Genomic DNA, 21915 nt, shown 5'->3' with positions numbered 1-21915 from the left:
CCATTTATACAAATGTATTCTCATGCATAAATTAGACCAAACTAGACTTGTGGGAGATAACTGTCCCCGCCTCTTTCCTAAGAAACTCATTATTGCTTAAAAATGCCTACCCATGTGGATCATTTGTTTAGGGCAAGCCATGCTTGTTTGGGTACTGTTACACACTAATCTTAACCAGATAACCATGATCATGATATTGCTGATCATCTGTGTGATGTTTTTGGTACGACATAGATAATTAGGAGGATTTTTTGTCAACAGTTTTTGATCAATGCTGCAGAGGCTTACTAGGGCAACAATTAGTAATGCTGTGTCTAGATTTGTGTCAATAGTATTTACAACAGATTTAGAATGGAAGAAACAAAAAGAGGGTGATATAGTGAAGGGTGTAATATTGTATTTTACCATATGGAGTCAAAGGTGTTCAAAAATCTTTTTAATGATCTATCCTTTTATTTTTTATATATCTGTTTTCTTCATAATTAGGGACCTATCAGACAACCAGATCACAGAACTGCCACCCTCTCTGTTCAATAACCTACAGGACCTCCAACAGCTGTGAGTTACGTCATAAGATTTATGAGACGATACATATTATATAGATGTCATTTGTTGTGGTGCACCAATGTGTATTTTTGGCTTGGGTGATTAACTTTATCAAAAACTGTTTATAAAGTAGCAAATGACTTGTAGCATGCATTCTGAAACCATATTGTATGGAAAGTCATTTCTATAAAAAGTTACTTAGAGCTACAAACAAATATTTTTTGCAAACCAGTTACTCTTATTCAAAGATGTAATTTTAATTTGAAATTGCACTGGAGCTCAATGAAGCATTCTTGCACAGAACTCTTTCCATTCTTCCTTGTAGTCTCAGATCTGACAGAACACTCCCGGTTTCTATCTCCTGTCCCCTGTCTCATGCCTGGTGTCCCACTTCTGGGGACATCAGGGAACTGTCCTCAGCAAGAGAAGCAGGATTGAATCCTGAGTAAGGCAACTCCCTCATAATTTCACAGTCCCACTCACCCATCTGCCCATCCCCACCTGATGCTAAAAGTTGGCAAGAACACCCGTTCTAAGATCCTAGGAGAGAAGGCTCCCAGGGTTGTCCCCTTCATTTTTGTTCATAGTGGAAATTAATATCAATATTCTTCACATATATTTCTAAATGAGAGATTTAAAGCACCATATTCTCTTTGCTACATTAAGAGGATTCAGGTGATTCCACTAAAATAAAAAAATAAATAAATACAAAACTTTTTTTTGTTAATGTCAACACTTAGAACATTGGTCGGTATTTATACTTCTGCCCAATTATTTCAAATTGGGCACCCATTAACTGTTCATATACACTGGAAACGTTTCTTAAATGTCGAAATTCACCAATAATTCATGTTCGCTTTTTACATGTATATTAAAGATTAAGAAAATGATATCACAAAGTTTAGCCCAGTCACAATGTAGATAAAGAACAGAACAACAACATTGTTTTGGTTTCTTCTTTCCACTAAATATATTCAATCACACAAAAGGACAACATTTGTGACAATAATTGATGAGGAGCTAACATGAAGATGCCCGCTTCCAGGATAAATATGTGGCTTACTACGTTTAATTTAATTTCACAAATCTCACAAGATCTTATTTTGATAAAGATACAGGATAAATTAACATAGTATTAACATTACAGAGATGTCAACGTTCTTCTTTATTAAATTTGCAGATTTTGCTTTTGGACAATCATTGACAGGTGATATAAAATGGAGTTGAATCTTCTGTGGTTCCCACAGCTGTGATTAGGAAGTTGGACAGGATGTGAAGTGGTCATGCCTTTTTTTTATCATGGATAAGGACAAATCATGTCAAAAGTCAGAATATGCAATGATATTATTTTTTTATTTCCAGGAATATCTCCTTCAACCCTTTGAAGCACATCCCTCACAACCAGTTTAATCTTCTGACTCACCTGCATTCCTTGTAAGTGAAAACTAAACGTCAGATCAAACATTGATGAGCTATCAAAATGATGCACTTTCTCAGAGATTGTCAGTGATGAAATGTCAGTGCTTCTATGGTAACCTGTTTGTATTTGTTTTTGGGTTTTTTCACCCAGAATAGAATTCCTGGTTAAATCCACATTTTATTGACCATGGCACTATCCTTCAGGAATAGTTGTTGACATTATGTTGATTTTATTTTTCTGCATTTGTTGATTTATGTAATAGGCATAGAGAAATGAGGTAGCCAAATTGCAATAAGAATGTTTTCATTACAGTGACCTTATAGCGATTAGTTTCTTTAGTGCCTACCTAACAAGCAATCCTCTTTAAAGCGAAAAATCCCAGCAACAAAAACCCAGACTAAATGATAATCTAAAAGCGGTAGGATTTACCTTGGTTATGCCAGTTGGACGGAGTTCTTCTATTTAAACAGCAAATAATATCCATCATACAGCTTCACTGCGAATATATTATTATATTATAAATAGGTGAGTGCAGTATAGCCAGTGGCATAACCAGTTACGGTCGCCTGGGGCAGAACAACATTTTGCACCCCATCCCCATGTATCACCCCCAGCCTCCATCCACCCTGTTTCTCTGATTGTAAGGCTAATTCAACACATGTAAAGACTACAGTATTTGTTGATAAAGTGCATTGCAATATTTGTCGAATAAACACTTCTTAATGCAATAGAAAAAAAATAAGTGGTGACAAAGGTAAGCGTGTTTTGTGTGTTTGGATCTATGTACGTATTTATTTGTGTGTAGTGTTGAGATTTGAATGTAGTTGTATGTGTCTATGTCCTGTTGCTATTTTAAAGTGGCGCACTTGTATTTAGTATTTGTGTTTGAATGTGTTTGTATGTACAGTTGGCGTTTGATTGCCGGGTGCACATACACTGTCTCGCACATACACACTGAAAAATACATAGATACACACACTGACACATACACACAGATGCACACACACAATAATTGAAAGACACACTCTCAGTGACAGACACACACTCACACTGATTTGAAACACTCAGTGACAGACACACTCACTGGCAGACACACACTCAGTGACAGAGATACTGACACACACTTTTAGTGACAGGCACACAATCTCACTGATTTGAAATACACTCACTGACCGGCGCACTCACTGACAAACTTTTTGAAGCACACTCTCTGACAGAGACATTCACTGGCACACACACACACACACACACACCCTCACTGGCACACACTTTTTTTGGCAGACACACAAAATATTTGCATATATAATTATAAGAAAAGCTCAAACTGAAAATGGGTGACTCTTAAAGTAGTATAGAAGGTACTGGGTGCTCTTAAGGGAAAAATCCGTTCCCACACTGGATATATTTGTACAAAACGGATTTCAAAACGGATTTCAATGTTTATGCATAATGGCTAGATGGGTAATACAGATAGCATAAACATTGAAATCCGTTTTGACTTTAACTAATTTTGGCCGCTACATCACATTATAGTTCACTGGGGTTGCCGGAACACGTGATCATGCTGAAATGTGATGATGTCATTTGACGTGAGTACACGATGACGTAATTTGACGCGTGAATGTCATGACATCATTTGACGCGTGATCGTCATGACGTCATTGATACCCGGAAGTACTCTCCGGCATCGTACAATTGATTCCTGGCATCAAGACATTTACGGATAGTACCTCCTACATTTAGCTGATCTCATTTGGGTTGATTTACTTAGGTTTTTACAAGTTATATAAGTGGGATGTTAGCTCAGTCAGTTTATTTTTTGAGGATTATTTTTTTAAATGTTATAAGGCTGCTTAAAATCACCTATGTCAGTAAACACATATGTGGGATCAGTTCCACCATGTGTGTGTGTGTCCATATATTTAAAAATAAACAATGCACTGCATATAGTATAATTCATGGTTTTCCTGAACTAAGTTGATAGTAGCTGAGTCAGCCATGGTCTGCACCATGGTTAATGGAATGTACATAGACAGAAAGTTAATGGTGCATTAAGATCTACTATCACTTTTTTAATGTTTCCATAATTCCCACTATAGAAACCGTAAATCTGGGGACTGTACAGCAAATGCAAGAACTTGTGAAACTGTGAAATCTTTTAATTTTAGATTCCTTTTATTTATTCTTCTTATAAAACATTAAAATAAGAGTGGTTAACACCAGCTTCACATATCCTTTTAAACAAATCACTTACGAATACAACATCAGCAGATGATATTAATTGATTGGGCATAAATCATTTTGACAACTGATGATACAGAGACAAGAAATCTTGATGCCATTCTGCTCATAATTATTTTTTTTTTTTTTTATTCTTTATTTTGTCTGTGCACAAGATAATACAGAGGTTCACGATGCCACAACAGCATAAGCAAACAGTGATAACAATGTGGAGCATATACATGGCATGAGAAAGTGGCACAGTTTTTTTTTAAAGTATATTAATACACAGGCTAGTCGCGTTTGTCTAAATAGAAGTCACTGGAGTTAAAATAGATGCAGGCATAAGACAAGTAACGATAAAGACCTCGCTTGGTATGTGTTGGCACGGAAACAAGATTAATAGCCACAATTTAAATAACATGTTCATTTCGTCTAGTTATATTAGCTGAGTTAGTGAGCTCAATATAAACAGTGAATAACATACAGGCTTTTGCAGGCTAGTCTCGCTTATCTGTCAGGGTGCTCATACTGAATCTGATGCTGTGCAATCCATACTGTCAGTGACAGGTTGTGATAATCCCTGCTCCAGGCTAGATATTTACATGACAGGCAGTAGGGCATGCATGTAGGTGGCTGTACAGACTAGTGGTAGCCTACGACAAGACATCATATCTGCCTGTAGGGAATCAACCGAGAGACAATATGTGCATTTTGTTTCCTGACAGCAGGCTTGAGAAAAGGAGATGAAAGCAACTATTCACAGAAAGCAAGGTATAACTCTTTAAACTAGGGAGCAAAGTCATCGATTATTGCGGTTGTAAGCATCGATAACATAAAAAGACAAGTTAGGAGATTATAGTAGTACGCGGTAATCATGCTATGCTAGATAATCGATATGTATGTGACAACGTTATTTGTTCTTAATCTTACTTAGAGGTCTCATGGTATGACTGTGCTAGCACATATATGTGTAGACAAAAATTTGGTTGGAGCATGCAACATATCTGTCTCTGTCTGTTAAAACGTATGCTTACTGAGTGCTGCATAAACAAAGGAAATAAGAGTAAAAGTGAATACAATCTAATCTAAGGTATAACATGCTAATATGGTATAGCTGGCAGATCCCTTGGCTACACTTGGTTGATATAGTTCTGCTCAGGACATTCAGCCTATGCCACTTAAAGTCCAGACCTGATGAGGTGGCTTGGTGCCAGGCTCTGCTCCCCCTTCTTGCGCTTTCCATGTGCGGCGTCGAGCCGGTGAAGGTTGTGACCTCCATGGGTTGGCAATTTTGTGTGCCAGGCAGTTTAAGGGGATCGCCTCTGGGGGTTTTTGCCCCTGCCGTGGGCGTCTGGAGCTCCGTGGTCGAGGTCGGTAGTAGCGTCCATGCTGCTGGCCTGGTTGTTCACCACTGTGGTTTCTTGCGCTTTCTCTGTTTGTTAGCCGTGCGGGGGGGGGGTGTTTATGCTTGCCACTTCGTGTAGTAGGATGTCCCCCTGGAACTGCTTGGTTTTCTGCAGGCATGTAGGATAGCTCGTTGGGTTGATCTCCCTCTGGAGATTGATTTGGTGTCGCTTCAATTAAAGCCTCCAATTTGGCCCAGAAGTCAGCAAAGGTCGCATCCAGTCACTCTAGCACATATTCTGCCGCACCTCCTCATGTCTCCATGGGCTGCAGCAGGCCTGGCCGCCATCTTAGGTGCGTCAGCCGCGATCATGCGTCGGGAGGTGGGAGCTGTGCAGGGATGATAGGGGCACCAGGGTGTGGATACCAGGATAACCCCCGCCGGTCCGGGGGGCGGGGGAAGGAGCATAGCTTCGGTCACCAGGGCCATTTAGGCAACAAAGGAGCTTGGAGAGCGGCCGTCTCTCCAGAGCTCAGGCTTTTGTAGGCCGCTGACTGCTATTAGGACGTACCGGGGCCGGATCAGTTCACAACAAGTATCCACCGGTGTACCGCAACTCCCTCGGTAAGGTAAATGCCTAAAGCGGTCTGCTAGATGAGTGACCTGGGTGTAAATGGGGCCAGATGCAGGAGCTCTTGCCGAGCACGTCTGGTTCCCTTGGCAGTCAAGCTCCGCCCCTTCCGCTCATAATTAATGTGCATAAAAAAAGATTGGAGTATTATAGACCCTGTCACCCTGCATATCACCTAATTAGCTTGCTTTCCACTGGAATTATAATGTATCTGAAGCTAAGAGGAACAGTCTAGTGTTATATTATTTCGAATATTGGGTCCCTTTAATAAAGCAAAATAACTATATTTACTTATCATTTCATTATTTTATAATGTAAACACTGCTTTTTTTGGCTGTGTTGGCTGTTTTTTGGCTGTGCAGAGACAGTCTCTTTGCTCCACATCCAAGCTGTAGTGGTTCTTGTCCCTAGAGTGTCCCTTTAAACAGATACTTATTTTCTAATTTCCATCCAGACAATATTTAGCTTTAAATCCTGTTAGGAGCCATAGAAACCAATTGTCATAGATAAATCTGTTTAGCAATTTAAATATACCACCAACCTCATTAGGCAAATCATAAACCGCAAAAGAAACCTTTTTGATATGATCACAATCATAAAGTCGTTATACACCTTGGTTTAATTCGTGGATTTATCACTTTTTGCATACAGTAGAAGCAAGATGCAAACAGCTTCTTTGTGTATTTTATTTATTTATTTATCAATAGAACCCATGGACCCAACCACAGTTTGCTTAATTCACAAAAACATGAATTAAAACCATGAATTAAGCTATTTTTATTTTCAGTCACATTTAAAAATGATTCCATATGGTATATTATATATACCACCTATATTATTATATACTCACTGTTATTCACACAAAGTGCGTTGTTCACTTATCATTTTATATTGTTTTGTATCATTTGGTGAAATCTAGTGATTGATTTCACTGTTACTAGCTGTATTTTGTTTACTTTGAATCTGGAATACACTTAGTACAATATATAAACTATAATTGGTTGCAGAGGTAGACACATTGCAAGCTTATTTATTTATTTAACTGGGTGTTCCCCAAGACTCTGTTCTTTGTCCCTTTTTTGTCCTTCTTTCACACTGCCTCTCTCAGTAACCTTATTAACTCTTTTGGATGTCAGTTCCATCTATATGCTGATAATACACATATTTACCATACCTCTCCTCCCCTGACCTATCTTCTCGTCTCCTGGAACACATCACAAACTGGCTTTCTTCCATCCCTAACTGGACATCTTTCCGCTTTCTAAAACTGGGCTGAACTCCTCATCTTTCCCCCTCAAATAGACCCTGTCCTTCAATGCACGTCAATGGAACACCTATTGCCCCCACCAATCAAGCCCTCTTCCTTGGTGTTCCTTTTGACTTGGCGATATATAAATGATGATGATAATAGTTTGAAAGACTTTATATGCAGGCCATATGTGCATTTAAAATAGGTAATTCAAGTGGATGGACTTCTTGTACAGGAGTTATGGTGGACAAAAAAAGGGGAGGACAGGGAAGACTTGGACGGGCACTCTGACAGTAGGGGGTAACCCTCAAAAAACTACCAAGGTAGTTATAGAAAAAACATACATAGGATGAGTGCCCTGCAATATAAAATATAACTTTTAATAGTAAATAGTAAAAAATAAGGTGAAAAACCACCAATAAGTGAAGGACAAATAAAATCTGTACAATTCCGATAGAATACAGTATCCCACACACCAGATAGGTGCTAAGTATATGGGTCTATACGGATAATATGCCAGATGTTCCAACATGTGAGGGATAGGAACCCAATATTGTAGACCCCCACCCTGTTGGAAATAAAACACTGCTGCAAATAACAAAAAGGAGAAAAAGGGAGGACAAACACTAATAGCAGATATAATATTAGCAAAAATTGGCAAATAGTGCCATGGGAACAAAAACCTCAATCAAAGGATCCCTAAAGCCATAAATAAGGTGACAGATTGGTAATTAGCAATCATGGGTTAATACCCTAATACATAATAGCCCTAGAGAGAGGTCCTGTTCAGAAGTTTTCAGTGTCCTCTCTTAGATACCTATGTGCAAAAGAGCAGTAATTTTGCACGTAATAAGTGAATAAGAACAGCTGAGACCTCTAGAGTATGAGGTATCAGACAGGTCACATGAACATACCGTGTTCAGGATAAGGGTTGTAAGCGGTATGCCTAGATAATAAGAGCAGCCCTAATAGAAAATAAAAAATATAATAAACACCCCTCAATTATAAGGGAACCCTAAATGCCTGACACATATATGAACGGGTAGCACACTCAATAATGTGCCCTGAGTGACAAACTCCTGATAAGTTACAGAGAGACTTCAGCAAATACCCGGGAGACACTGGGTGCAGCCAAATCAACACAAACGTTAGTAATAACGAGGTAAATGGGCTGCTGCAGTATCCCAGTAAACCTTAAGTAGCTCTCCGGGTTTCGCCTGATGGGAGTTGAAGTCCACTCCACACTGTTGCAACTAACAAAAAGGAGAAAAAGGGAGGACAAACACTAATAGCAGATATAATATTAGCAAAAATTGGCAAATAATGCCATGGGAACAAAAACCTCAATCAGAGGATCCCTAAAGCCATAAATAAGGTGACAGATTGTTAATTAGCAATCATGGGTTAATACCCTGATACATAATAGCCCTAGAGAGAGGTCCTGTTCAGAAGTTTTCAGTGTCCTCTCTTAGATACCTATGTGCAAAAGAGCAGTAATTTTGCACGTAATAAGTGAATAAGAACAGCTGAGACCTCTAGTGTATGAGGTATCAGACAGGTCACATGAACATACCGTGTTCAGGATAAGGGTTGTAAGCGGTATGCCTAGATAATAAGAGCAGCCCTAATAGCAAATAAAAAATATAATAAACACCCCTCAATTATAAGGGAACCCTAAATGCCTGACACATATGTGAACGGGTAGCACACTCAATAATGTGCCCTAAGTGACACACTCCTGATAAGTTACAGAGAGACTTCAGCATATAACCGGGAGACACTGGGTGCAGCCAAATCAACACAAACGTTAGTAATAACGAGGTAAATGGGCTGCTGCAGTATCCCAGTAAACCTTAAGCAGCTCTCCGGGTTTCGCCTGATGGGAGTTGAAGTCCACTCTGGATCCATTGTATCCCTGTTGTCATGATGTGCTAAGAGAGTAGGAGATACAGCTGGATCAACGGCCCCTGATGTGCACGTTTCGCCCGCAGCTCATCAGAGGGTTTTTGTTCCCATGGCACTATTTGCCAATTTTTGCTAATATTATATCTGCTATTAGTGTTTGTCCTCCCTTTTTCTCCTTTTTGTTATTTGCAGCAGTGTTTTATTTCCAACAGGGTGGGGGTCTACAATATTGGGTTCCTATCCCTCACATGTTGGAACATCTGGCATATTATCCGTATAGACCCATATACTTAGGAGTTATGGTGGGTACAGAGATAAATATGGAGGGTGCTGTATCATGATTTAAGTATAGTGATAACTCAGCAGTTGCAATATGAACTGGATTCAATATAATATAGGTAAATAGATAAATACAAGTACAGACGGGGGACTGTATTAGACAATATAGGAATTAAATGGATAACTCTGGTTGATGCTGTAGCAAAGGATTGAGAAGCCTCTTGAGAAGTTTGCTGTAATACAATAGCAACATGGCTTGTTTATTAATGTTTATATGACTTCTGTAAGGGGAAATGTAAATGATGATCTGTAGTTTTAACATCAAAATGTAATCATCTCGCTATTTTATCATTGCCAGAAATATGGAAGATATGGAGATTCCAAACATTAATAATCTAATGTTCTCCAATCTGAACCTATCTCACATGTAAGTACAAGACTTTACAACATTTTGAGGGTGTGATATTTTTTTCTCTGCTATAAATATTCTAAAGTCCTTTTGTTTACACCCTTTTCCCAAAACTTAGCTTTCCACTTCCAGATCACCCACATTTGTTTTCTGCTGTATGTGAATTGACTTGGTATGTTTCAACAACAGTTTCACTTTTCCCTGAAGATACTTCAAGAAGTTCCAGTACTGCAGTTATGCTCCTCATGTGCGCAGTTGTAAGCCCAACAGTGATGGTATCTCTTCTTTTGAGAATCTTCTGGCCAACATCTTGCTCCGAGTCTTTGTATGGGTCATGGCTTTTATCACCTGTTTCGGGAACATTTTCGTGATCTGCATGAGGTCCTTTATAGTGACGGAAAACTGCCAACACACTATGTCTATCAAATCTTTGTGCTGTAAGTGTACTACCATGACAATCTCTTACAACAAATAAGTGGATCAGTTTTGTGTTCTGAGTATGCAGTCCATTAGTATAAGGAGAGGAGGTATTGGGAGTTTTTAGTAAGTAATATGGTCCAGTAGTAGTAATGTGTTTTGAGCAATATTGTAGCAAAATTAAACCAAAAGACTGTCTGAGGAGGTGGTTAGTCAATCAGATTTCAGTCCACATATATTGTAATGATATGCCCAACAAAAAAAGGAAACAAAATCACTATTTAGTAGATATACCCCGGTTTATGCAATTTTTCATTGGGTATATCTGAAAACCACTGGCAAAAGTTGCAGACCTCTTGTCTGCAGCCTTTCCAAACCCTCCCCTAACCCAACCCACACTTTCTATGGCTGTCTAATCATAGATTTCCCAATGCAGCTCAATGAGAAGTCTTTGCAAGGCAGGTGCACTGGGCAATTGTTGCCTCTGGAGTTTGGCTTCACTGAGATAAACAACCAGGAAGTAACAGAACAGGTTGTCTGATTGACAGCCAGAATGATGCAATAAAGTTCATTTATAAAAATTTCAATTTCTATTAAAATGTGCATTTTTTTGTAAAACAGAAAAAAGTTACACATAAATTACTTCAGCAAGCTAAATTGCTTTGGGTGTGTGAAGGGATCCTCTAAGGCTGAAATAGTTTCATCAGCACTTTTGATGGAAACAAGTACCAAATCGAGCCAAGCTTAGCAATTGCTAATCACTGAGATAATACATATTTTATAATCCTGTTTATACAGTACACATAATACACTGTTACACATATTAAAGGGACACTATAGTCACCTGAACAACTTTAGCTTAATGAAGCAGTTTTGGTGTATAGAACATGCCCCTGCAGCCTCACTGCTCAATCCTCTGCCATTTAGAAGTTATATCCCTTTGTTTATGAACCCTAGTCACACCTCCCTGCATGTGACTTGCACAGCCTTCCTAAACACTTCCTGTAAAGAGTCGTCTAATGTTTATGCCTCCTTTATTGCAAGTTCTGTTTCATTTAGATTGTCTTATCCCCTGATATGTAAATAGCTTGCTAGACCCTGCAAGAGCCTCCAGTATGTGATTAAAGTTCGATTTAGAGATTGAGATACAATTATTTAAGGTAAATTACATCTGTTTAAAAGTGAAACCAGTTTTTTTTTCATGCAGGCTCTGTCAATCAGAGCCAGGGGATGTGTGGCTAGGGCTGCATAAACAGAAACAAAGTGATTTAACTCCTAAATGACAGTGAATTGAGCAGTGAAATTGCAGGGGAATGATCTATACACTAAAACTGCTTTATTTAGCTAAAGTAATTTAGGTGACTATAGTGTTCTTTTAATGTGTTTTACACCAACAGAAAACATGTCATAAAATGTAGCGCTACATACAAGTCAAAGTCCGTCCAAAAGCAGAAGGAGTATTTCTCCAATGTTGGCACAGTAGTTTTATTCTGGCTGAAATTGGTATATTCTGGCTGAAATTGCCTAAAAACAGAATTTAACTCCAATAGTGTGAGACTGTTATATATTTGGAATCATATATATATATATATATATATATATATATATATATATATATATATATATATATATATATATATATATATATATATATATATACAAAAGAAAGCCACTCACATTCTCCTGAGCTATCAACCAAGCTCAGGGATAAAACGCTTACAGGTCCGTAAAGGTGACCTTCCCCTTCTTTAAGTAAGATAATCTTGCACGATGTCAGCTAGGGCTTAAACAGAACATATATATGGTGCAATATAGTCTGAAGCAAGCAGTCCGATATAAAGTAGGTATATATTATACTCACAAGTATGGAGGCATTAATGGGCTTGGTCACAGCACGTTGTGTAGTTCAGGTCTACACAGGGCCGGCCTTAGGCATTTAGACGCCCTGTGCGAAAAATCTTCACAGCGCCCCCCCCCCCCCCGTCATCCATGTATGCTGTAATGTTTGTGTTGTCTGTGTATGTGATAGTAGGTGTGATGACGGTGTGTGATATGTATGCCATGTGTGATATTTGTAATGGGTGTATTAACAGTGTGTGATATGCGTGTATTGGTTATATGTGACACACACACACACACACAGAGTCAGACGGCCATACACACACACAGGAAGACAGTCATACACACACACACAGACACACAAAGGTAGACAGTCTCACACACACACACAGGCAGACAGTCAGTCATACACACAGACGCAGACAGTAATACACACACACAGAGGCAGACAGTCATACACACACACACACGCAGACAGTCATACACACAGACAAACACGCAGACAGTCATACACACAGACACACACAGGCAGACAGTCATACACACAGACACACACAGGCAGACAGCCATACACACATAGGCAGACAGCCATACACACAGAGGCAGTCATACACACAGAAGCAGTCATACACACAATCACACACACAGAGGCAGACAGTTATACACAAAGACACACACACAGAGGCAGACAGCAATACACACAGACACACAGTGGCAGTCATACACACACACAGACACACACAGGCAGACAGTCAGTCATACACACAGACAGAGACAGTAATACACACAGACACACACAGAGGCAGACAGTAATACATCAGACACACACAGTCATATACACAGACACACACAGAGGCAGACAGTCATACACACACACACAGACACACACAGGCAGACAGTCATACACACACACACAGACACACACAGGCAGACAGTCATACACACACACACACACAGACACACACAGGCAGACAGTCATACACACACACACACACACAAGCAGACAGTCATACACACAGACACACAGAGGCAGACAGTCATACACACACAGACAGTAATACACACAGGCAGAGAGTCACACTCACCTGACAATCCCACAGTTACCTGTGGAGTTCATTGTGGAGGCAGTGCAGCTCCTGGTGACTGTTTGGTGGGGAAGAAGTTTTCCGGCGCTTTTAGCTCCGCCCCCGCCTCACGGTAAGCTCCGCCGCACGGTAAGCTCCGCCCCCGCTGCAAATTTGAAAAAAAGAAATAATTTTTTTTTTTTTTTTTTATAATCCCGGCCGGCTGTGCGGCCGCACGGCGCCCCCTGCTACATGGCGCCCTGTGCGGCCGCACAGCTCGCACACCCCTAAGGCCGGCCCTGGGTCTACACGCCTATTATCAGGAACCAATAGCCCAAGTGTATATACAAAATGCTTTTATTAGATGATCTCAAATTAAAATTCTAATGACCAATTAGAAAATCAATAAAAACCAACATCTGGGGACTTTACATATCACCTTTATGCCCTTATTCGAAGTATTTTGTATTTTGTATAATTTATTCATTCATTTTGATTTAAATTTTGTTGGGTTTTATTGATTTTATAATTGGCCATTAGAATTTAATGATGGATATAATGCGAGTGTTTTCTGGGACTTGAGAGATGCCAAGACCCAAAATGACAAAAGAGGCGGCAATTGTGCTCTCAAGATATAAATAGGCAGACAAAGTAATTATAGGGTAACACTTACATTTATTAGAGCTTAAGCCAGCTCTGGTATGTATAGCATACATTGGTATAATCCCCACTTGAAGCATATGGTATGAGTATTCTAAGCGATGGGAGTGTCGGGAATCCAAAACAAGAAGTAAAAGGCAGCAATAGTGCTCTCGATAAAATATAAATGGTCGGTAAGATATGATAAAAAATTATACTCACAGAGATAGAGCAGGCTAACTGCTCTATAATGACCGCATCGGTGGATTGATCTCCAAGTGGGATTTTTGGAGTACAGGATAAAAGTTGTAGTTGCCAGGTAGAATAAAAGTAATTGTGTCAAAATAACGTAGGAGAAATAAAATAATAATATAATAAAGGTATAATAAAAGTATAATAAAAGATAAAATATGGTGAAGTAAATAAGGCAAAGATGAATGTTGCATGTGGTAGAGAACTTACAAGAGAGACATAGTCATCGCGCCTGTCACCCTGTCAGAGGTACTTTTCACATCGAATATCGGATATATATGATAAGGACTTGCAATGTCACTTTTTCTTCAGCTCAGGAATAAAATATCCCTTTTTCCTTGGCTCAGGAATAAAAGAAAAAAATAGATAGTGCAGAGGTAGTATCCGACTTTTTATGCAGAGGTAGTATCCGACTTTTTATGCAGAGGTAGTATCTGACTTTTTATGCTAATTATAAGTAGTGTTATTATTATAGTCCATTTGTTATTTTTATCTTTTTTTTTATTTTTTTTTATCATTTTGTGTATCTCCATTTTGGGATCTCTTTCCACCTTCATCTGGAGACCTGGCCATTACTTCATTATGGAGATATGCTGTTTTACTTCTGATTTCTTACAAGTGCAATATTTGGAATAAATCTTGTTATTTTTATACACTATCTGCACTATCTATTTTTTTCTTTTATTCCTGAGCCAAGGAAAAAGGGATATTTTATTCCTGAGCTGAAGAAAAAGTGACATTGCCAGTCCTTATCATATATATCCAATCTTCGATGTGGAAAGTACCCCTGACAGGGTGACAGGCGCGATGACTATGTCTCTCTTGTAAGTTCTCTACCACGTGCAATATTCATCTTTGCCTTATTTACTTCACCATATTTTGTATTTTACTATTTTGTAGATTCCACGTTTATTACCAGCCATATTCAGGTTGTATTGTTCCTAACCACCCTCTATTTTATATATATCACCTTTGGGTTTATATATACGTCCTTGTGTTTACTCTGTATAGTGTGTGTGAGGTACACTTTTTTAGGGGTGTGTTCTTCCAGTGTATTATATAGTAAGCATATCCTTTTTTCTGTATAATAAAAGATAGTGGCACAATAGTAGCTGACCAAAATCAATTTATTAGTAGAAAACAATAATAATATATACATCCAAACGCGTTTCGCCGTAATGGCTTTATCAATGGAGTAAAAACTTTCTACCTGGCATTGTTTGAGTTTTTATAGGTATGGTTTAAGTTAAAATTGGCCCCAAAATTGGTCAATCCAATGAAAAATCGTTATGTGATAACATGTACAAAACAGTTATAAATACTAATATTTCAAAGGATCTAACATTGAGGCAGTTTAATTTGCGTAAATAAGTGTAAAACAAGGGTTATGTGGGTTAATAATTGGCATTGTTTGCCGAAACATGTGGTACACGTCATTGCCGCGTCATACTGGACCAGCCGCAAAGCCTTATGGGATTTGTAGTTTTGGGTGATTAAACTACACCGTGGCAGATCGATTGGTCTGCTTGGTAGATAGAGTATAGGATTGGAGGTATTATGAGGCCGGAAACGGGAGGGGGTGACATAGACCACTGGTGTGGTAATAATAGACCAAAAGGGGAAGAAAAAATAAATGGAAACTTTGGGGGGGAAAGGAGAAAATAGTGGCGGCGCCCATCTTGGGGAGAGAAATGGGAAATATGAGTGCATTGAGATGATGTGGCGGCCATGTTAGGTGTGGCAAATTATAAAGGACACCAGAAAAACGTCCAGAAAGATTGTAAATTGTATAATAACGAGAAAATACACCAAAACAATAATCATACATACAAGTTTATACAATTGTAGGAATAAAAAAATGTGAATATACATATACATAAAGACATTGCTAGAGGAGAAGGAGCAAGTCAATACAGGTCAGCTAATCAACTATGATACAAAAGGAAATTATATAGCAGACATAAAGTTAGTGTTGTAAAAATGGAAATGATTTAAGCAATGGTATATTAGTAGAATAAGATAGAAGGAGGGGATAATGTGAATAAAAATAAAATAAATTAAAATTAGAACATAAGCAATGGTATATTAGGAGAAGAAGATAGGAGGGGATAATATGAATAGACATAAAATAAATTAAAGTTAGAACATAATAGTTTGAAATTAAAAGGAACACTTTATGTCAATACAAAGGATAAAAAAATGTACAAGAAATAAAGCTACATAAGTAGAGTTAAATAAATCTGAACAGATCAAAGTCTGTATTAGGACCATCAGGAGTACGGGTCTGTAAGTTAAAAACCCATTCCATTTCGCATTTTCCAAGTATATTTTTTATGTTGCCTCCTCTTCATGGGGTAATACCTTTTTCTTATACCAGTACATTTCAGTTGGCTTGGGTCTTTGTTGTGTATAATAAAATGTTTTGAGACTGAATGGTTTGGGAATCCATTTGAGATATTGCGGCAATGTTCGCCTAGTCGTATCTTGAGGTTCCTTGTGGTCATTCCAACGTATTGGAGACCACAAGGGCATTCTAAAAAGATAAATTACATTTTTAGTATTGCAATTGATAAAGCCTTTGAGGTAGGATTTGGGGGTTTTGTTAGATTTGAATTGGGTAGTTTGGGATTTTGTGGATGGGTCGGTGCTTGTGCACACTTTGCATCGCTTACATTTGTAAAAACCTTTTGTATTGGACAGAAAAGAGGAGAATAGATTATACTTTTTGGTCTTTTCTTTGGTAAAGTTAGAGGCTAGAATAGATTTGAAGTTAGGTGCAAACTTAGTTAATGCAAACTTGTTTTAGTAACATAAGACCTCATGATATGGTATGCAAACAATAAGCCTCTTCTACAGGTAGCTCTGCTAATATATTCCATATATTGCTATATATCAATCTATATCAAATATAAACACATTAACAATGTTAATAAAACTATTTTCAGAGATATACATTTTAATCAATAGCTTCTTGATCCAAGGAGAGATTAAACTACCATTCTGGGGTCTAGAAAGATTTTGTCCTAGATTGTTGCAAAATTGGAAGTGCTTCAAACTGGGGTTGTTTTTTTGTTGTTTTTTTTTGCCGCCTTTTGGATCAAAAGCAAATGTGAGAAAGGCTGAACTTGATTGCCGTGTGTCTCTTTTCAGCCTATATAACTATGTAAAACCTTCATGACTGACAGTAGATAAAATTGTCTTACCGACTCCTTTTTACAAGCATGTTAAGGTCACTGTCTATAGCATTAATTTCGGTGAGCAATGTGTTCTAGTTGGATGACTTCAAGGATTAAAAGGATTGTTTGTGTTTACAGGTGCAGATTTCCTGATGGGATTCTACCTCTTTTGTCTTGGTGCCTTTGATATTAAATTCCAGGGAGAGTACAATAAGCATGCTCAAATCTGGATGGAGAGCTGGCAGTGTAAACTGGTGGGATCAATGGCCATGCTGTCCTCTGAGGTCTCGGTCATGCTTCTCACCTACATGACTCTGGAGAAATACTTCTGCATTGTCTTTCCATTCAGCCACTTTAGAGTAGGCCGTGGGCAGACTTTGTGTATATTGACTGCCATTTGGGGAGTAGGCTTCTTCATCACCATCATCCCCTTCTTGAGCTATGAAACATTTGGGAACTTCTATGGCCGGAATGGAGTGTGTTTTCCACTGCAGTCAGACAGCACAGAGAAATCTGGTGCTCGAGGATATTCCATCGGCATCTTTCTAGGTGGGCACATCACTAAATTTTTTTCCCTGATCTGTATCCAGGACCTTAGCAGACAAATGAAGAGAATTCTATTGCAATTTTGTTTCAGTCTGGCTGAATTTAATTGCTAAGCAAATGAGTCATTTGGTATTGTAGATTTAGTCGAGAAGAAAAAAAAAAGTATTTGTGAATAGCCAGCTGTTTATTTTTGCTAAAAAAATATATTTTGGTGCAGTGGATATTTAAATGGACACTATAGTCACCAAAACAACTTTAGCTTAATTAAGCAGTTTTGGTGTATAGATCATGTCCCTGCAGTCTCACTGCTCAATTCTCGGCCATATAGGACTTAAATCACTTTGTTTATGAACCCTAGTCACACCTCCCTGCATGTGACTTGCACAGCCTTCCATAAACACTTCCTGTAAAGAGAGCCCTATTTAGGCTTTCTTTATTGCAAGTTCTGTTTAATTAAGATTTTCTTATCCCCTGCTATGTTAATAGCTTGCTAGACCCTGCAAGAACCTCCTGTGTGTGATTAAAGTTCAATTTAGAGATTGAGATACAATTATTTAAGGTAAATTACATCTGATTGAAAGTAAAACCAGTTTTTTGTGTGCAGGCTGTGTCAATCATAGCCAGGGGAGGTGTGGCTAGGGCAGCATAAACAGAAACAAAGTGATTTAACTCCTAAATGGCAGAGAATTGAGCAATGAAACCTGAGAGGCATGAATTATACACTAAAACTGCTTCATTAAGCTAAAGTTGTTTAGGTGACTACAGTGTTCCTTTAAGTCCAAATAAACCATATAATGTAAAGTGATAATTATATAACAAAAACTATTTCTACTGTGCATACAGGCAAAGCACTAGCTTAATAAGTTTATGCAGCTCTCTTACCAGCAGGTGGAGTAAAAATATCATAGGAATACACTCCAAAGCAAATGTTTCTTGGACGTATATCGTCTCTATTGTTGCCACGCATGACATTATACATAGTTTTTGCTACAGTATGCAGAATTCATATGCTGCAGGGAATAAAACGTGATCAGTCAGGGATGAATCGCAAAGAAACCATTCCAGTGAAGCACATGATTTCATTCACTGCAAGAGGGAAATGAATTCTCAACATCAAGCCCTTCTTTAACTTGCGCTGTTTTATAGGTTTGAGTTTGAAAAAATATGGATTTTTTTTTAATTAGAATATTCATAATAATCTGAATAATTTATGTGTTTCAGGGTTGAACTTGCTGGCTTTTATCACCATTGTCTTCTCCTACAGTAGCATGTTCTATTCTATACACAAGACTGGGACTAAGACAGCAGAGCGCAGTGTCTTGTCACGAGAGGTCACTATTGCAAAAAGATTTTTCTTTATAGTCTTTACCGATGCCCTGTGCTGGATTCCTATATTTTTACTGAAGGCCGTATCTCTTACAGAGGCGGATATTCCAGGTATGAGCATGTTTTGTATAATCTAAATAGTTTTCACATAATAAGTTACAGGGATATTTAAAAATAAATCTTGATATTTTATCTTAGTACGAGATAGCAGTTAATGAAGATAACTAGGCACACAGGGTTATTCACTGGAAGGAACACTCTGGGCATCATAACAATGGAAATGAAGTTGTTATGGTGCCAGGAGATCCTCTAGCGCACTTTGCCTGAAAGGGCTAAACCGTTCTTGATTAGTTTAACCCCAAAGGTTTGCCTCTAGTGTCAGATCTCTTATTCCCCCAGAGGCAACCGGCTTCTGAAATTTACTTTCAGAAAGTGCTGCCAGACAGGGGCGCCATTGATCAGCTAGAGCAGTGGTTCCTAAATCTGACGTGCACACAGGGGTGCCGCAAAATGTTTCCCCGATGCTATGATTATAGTACCAAGGAAACATTGCTGCTTAACAGGGACCCAGGCGAGTGCCGCAGTCCTTTAAGACCGCGACCGGACCCCTGTAATGTCAGCCGGAAGTGACAGCCTGTCACTTCCTCCCAGCGTCATGCAGAGAGACGACACAGGAGGGAGAGGAGCACAAAGAACTCCAGACCCCTTCACTCCCCCCACCCAGCAGGACCAGGACTCCAAGCCACCCTCCTAGACACACAAGGTAAGCAAACAGGAGGGTGGCTGGAGATATAAAAAAAAAAAATCACGTGTTTGTGTATTAGTGTAAATGTGTATATTAGTGTGCGAGTATGTGTATGAGTTTTAGTGTGTGTGTGTGTGTGTGAATGAGTGTATGTATGAGTGTGAGTATGTGTATGTGTGTATGGGTGTTTGTGAATGTGTGTGTCAGGGTGTGCGTATATATATCAGTGTGCTTATGTCTGTGCACATATCTGTGTATGTGTCTCTGTGTGTTAGGGTGTGTGTGTTTTTATGTCAGTGTGTGTATCTGTGTCATGGTGTGGGCATGTATTATTATGATTATTTATATAGCGCCATCAGATTCCATAGCGCTGTACAATGGATCAATGTTTGTGTGTGTGCGCATGTGTCGGTGTGTGTCTATATGTGTGTATGTGTCAGTGTCTATATAAATTTGTGTGTATTTGTGGCAAACCTAGCCACTTCTGGACTGTAGTTAGTAAAGGTTGTCTGTAGGCTGAATATGTACTGTATGTTTTAACCTGTGTATGTACCGTATTATGGCCGTTCGCATGCTGGCAGCCGTACGCTGCCAGCATACAAATCCCTCTCGTTTGACGAAACACGGCTATCCAGGCCGTTCGCCATACGAATGCGGGCTCCCCAGGTAGACCACCCACTCACCAGTCGTGTGGCATCAATTAACCAATTGCAACAATGTTGCAATCGGTAATTAAGGGCTCTCCTAGGTGGCCGTCGTTCGGCTACCGACCATGCGGCGGTCGGCCATCTTGGATCCTTTGTCTCTGCAGCGGTGTTCGGTCGTCGAGAGCCTGGAACTGAAAACGGCTACTCAATGATCCGAACACCGCTGGACTTCCAGAGCGTTCGGGAGTTCCGCGTTCGGCACATTCTGTTCCCCATAGATGTTCGGTACTTTTAAACCGAATTCAATGTTTTAACGTATTTTGTGCGGCGTTCGGTTAGTTTAGCTGGGATCGGAGCGGTATTCTCACTAAATGTGCCCGCCGACCCCAGCTATCTACCGAACGGTCATTCGTCTAAAAGCGAGTAAAAATGTATAAAATATGGATTTCTGTGTAAATTGTCGGTTTTGCTCCACGAGGGGATAATCCACTTAATCGTCCATTTTAGTGGGAGTATCCCTCTCGTGCAGCAATGCCTGTTGGGATAATTACAATGCCTGATGGGAGAAATCCCCTGTAACATCTGTAAGGAAACCACTTGCAAGGGGAACTGCATAAATATGGAAGTCTGTGAATAAAGCAAGTTAGTTGACTCCCAAACTGTGTTTCGTCCGGTTATTGGGAGGATTGGGAATATTGCCGTGCTTTCTGCTCTGACTGTGGATTTCCTGAGGATACCAACGGATATCGTGGACTAATATACTGCATTCCGTTACAGTATTTATATGCATTTGTGTGTTAATGTGCATGAATATCTGTGTAAGTATGTATGTATGTGCATACATCCAATCAAACACCAGCACAACATACAAACACACTCCTGCAATCTAACACTAATATTACATACAAACACACCCCTGCATTCAAATTCAAAAAAATATATATACAAACACACCCCTTCACTCAAACACAAATACTTCACACATATGTACATCCACATTTAAAAGTGAACATTACATTCAGACACACCCCTGCAATTAAACAAAAACATTACATCCAAACACACCCCTGTATTAAAACACAATAAATGTATACAAACGCCAACACTGTAGCACCAGTAAATGCTGCAGCGCTGTACAGATATACAACCTAGAAATTTTGACTTGGGGTGCCTTGGAAAAATACTGAAATATTAAGGGAGCCTTGAACCTAAAAAGTTTGGGAACCACTAGGCTAGAGTGGTCGGCTGATGCTCTAA

The 21915-nt window shown here is 39.0% G+C and overlaps 1 protein-coding gene across 1 annotated transcript in view; it reads left to right on the top strand.

The window, feature by feature from the left end:
• LOC134572886 (relaxin receptor 2-like) overlaps window positions 1–21915 on the top strand; it is a 312105-nt gene that overhangs the window by 286187 nt on the left and 4003 nt on the right. Inside the window, exons 12-17 of the mRNA XM_063432173.1 lie at window positions 487–558; window positions 1909–1980; window positions 9957–10025; window positions 10215–10444; window positions 17533–17943; window positions 19162–19377. Coding sequence (XP_063288243.1) covers window positions 487–558; window positions 1909–1980; window positions 9957–10025; window positions 10215–10444; window positions 17533–17943; window positions 19162–19377 — 1070 coding nt within the window. The remainder of the gene's footprint in view (window positions 1–486; window positions 559–1908; window positions 1981–9956; window positions 10026–10214; window positions 10445–17532; window positions 17944–19161; window positions 19378–21915) is intronic.

This window comes from Pelobates fuscus, chromosome 9 (genome assembly GCF_036172605.1).
Source record: "Pelobates fuscus isolate aPelFus1 chromosome 9, aPelFus1.pri, whole genome shotgun sequence".
Lineage (NCBI taxonomy): Eukaryota > Metazoa > Chordata > Amphibia > Anura > Pelobatidae > Pelobates > Pelobates fuscus.
The sequence above is the reverse complement of the archived record's forward strand: the minus strand, read 5'-3'. Positions and strand labels throughout refer to the sequence as shown.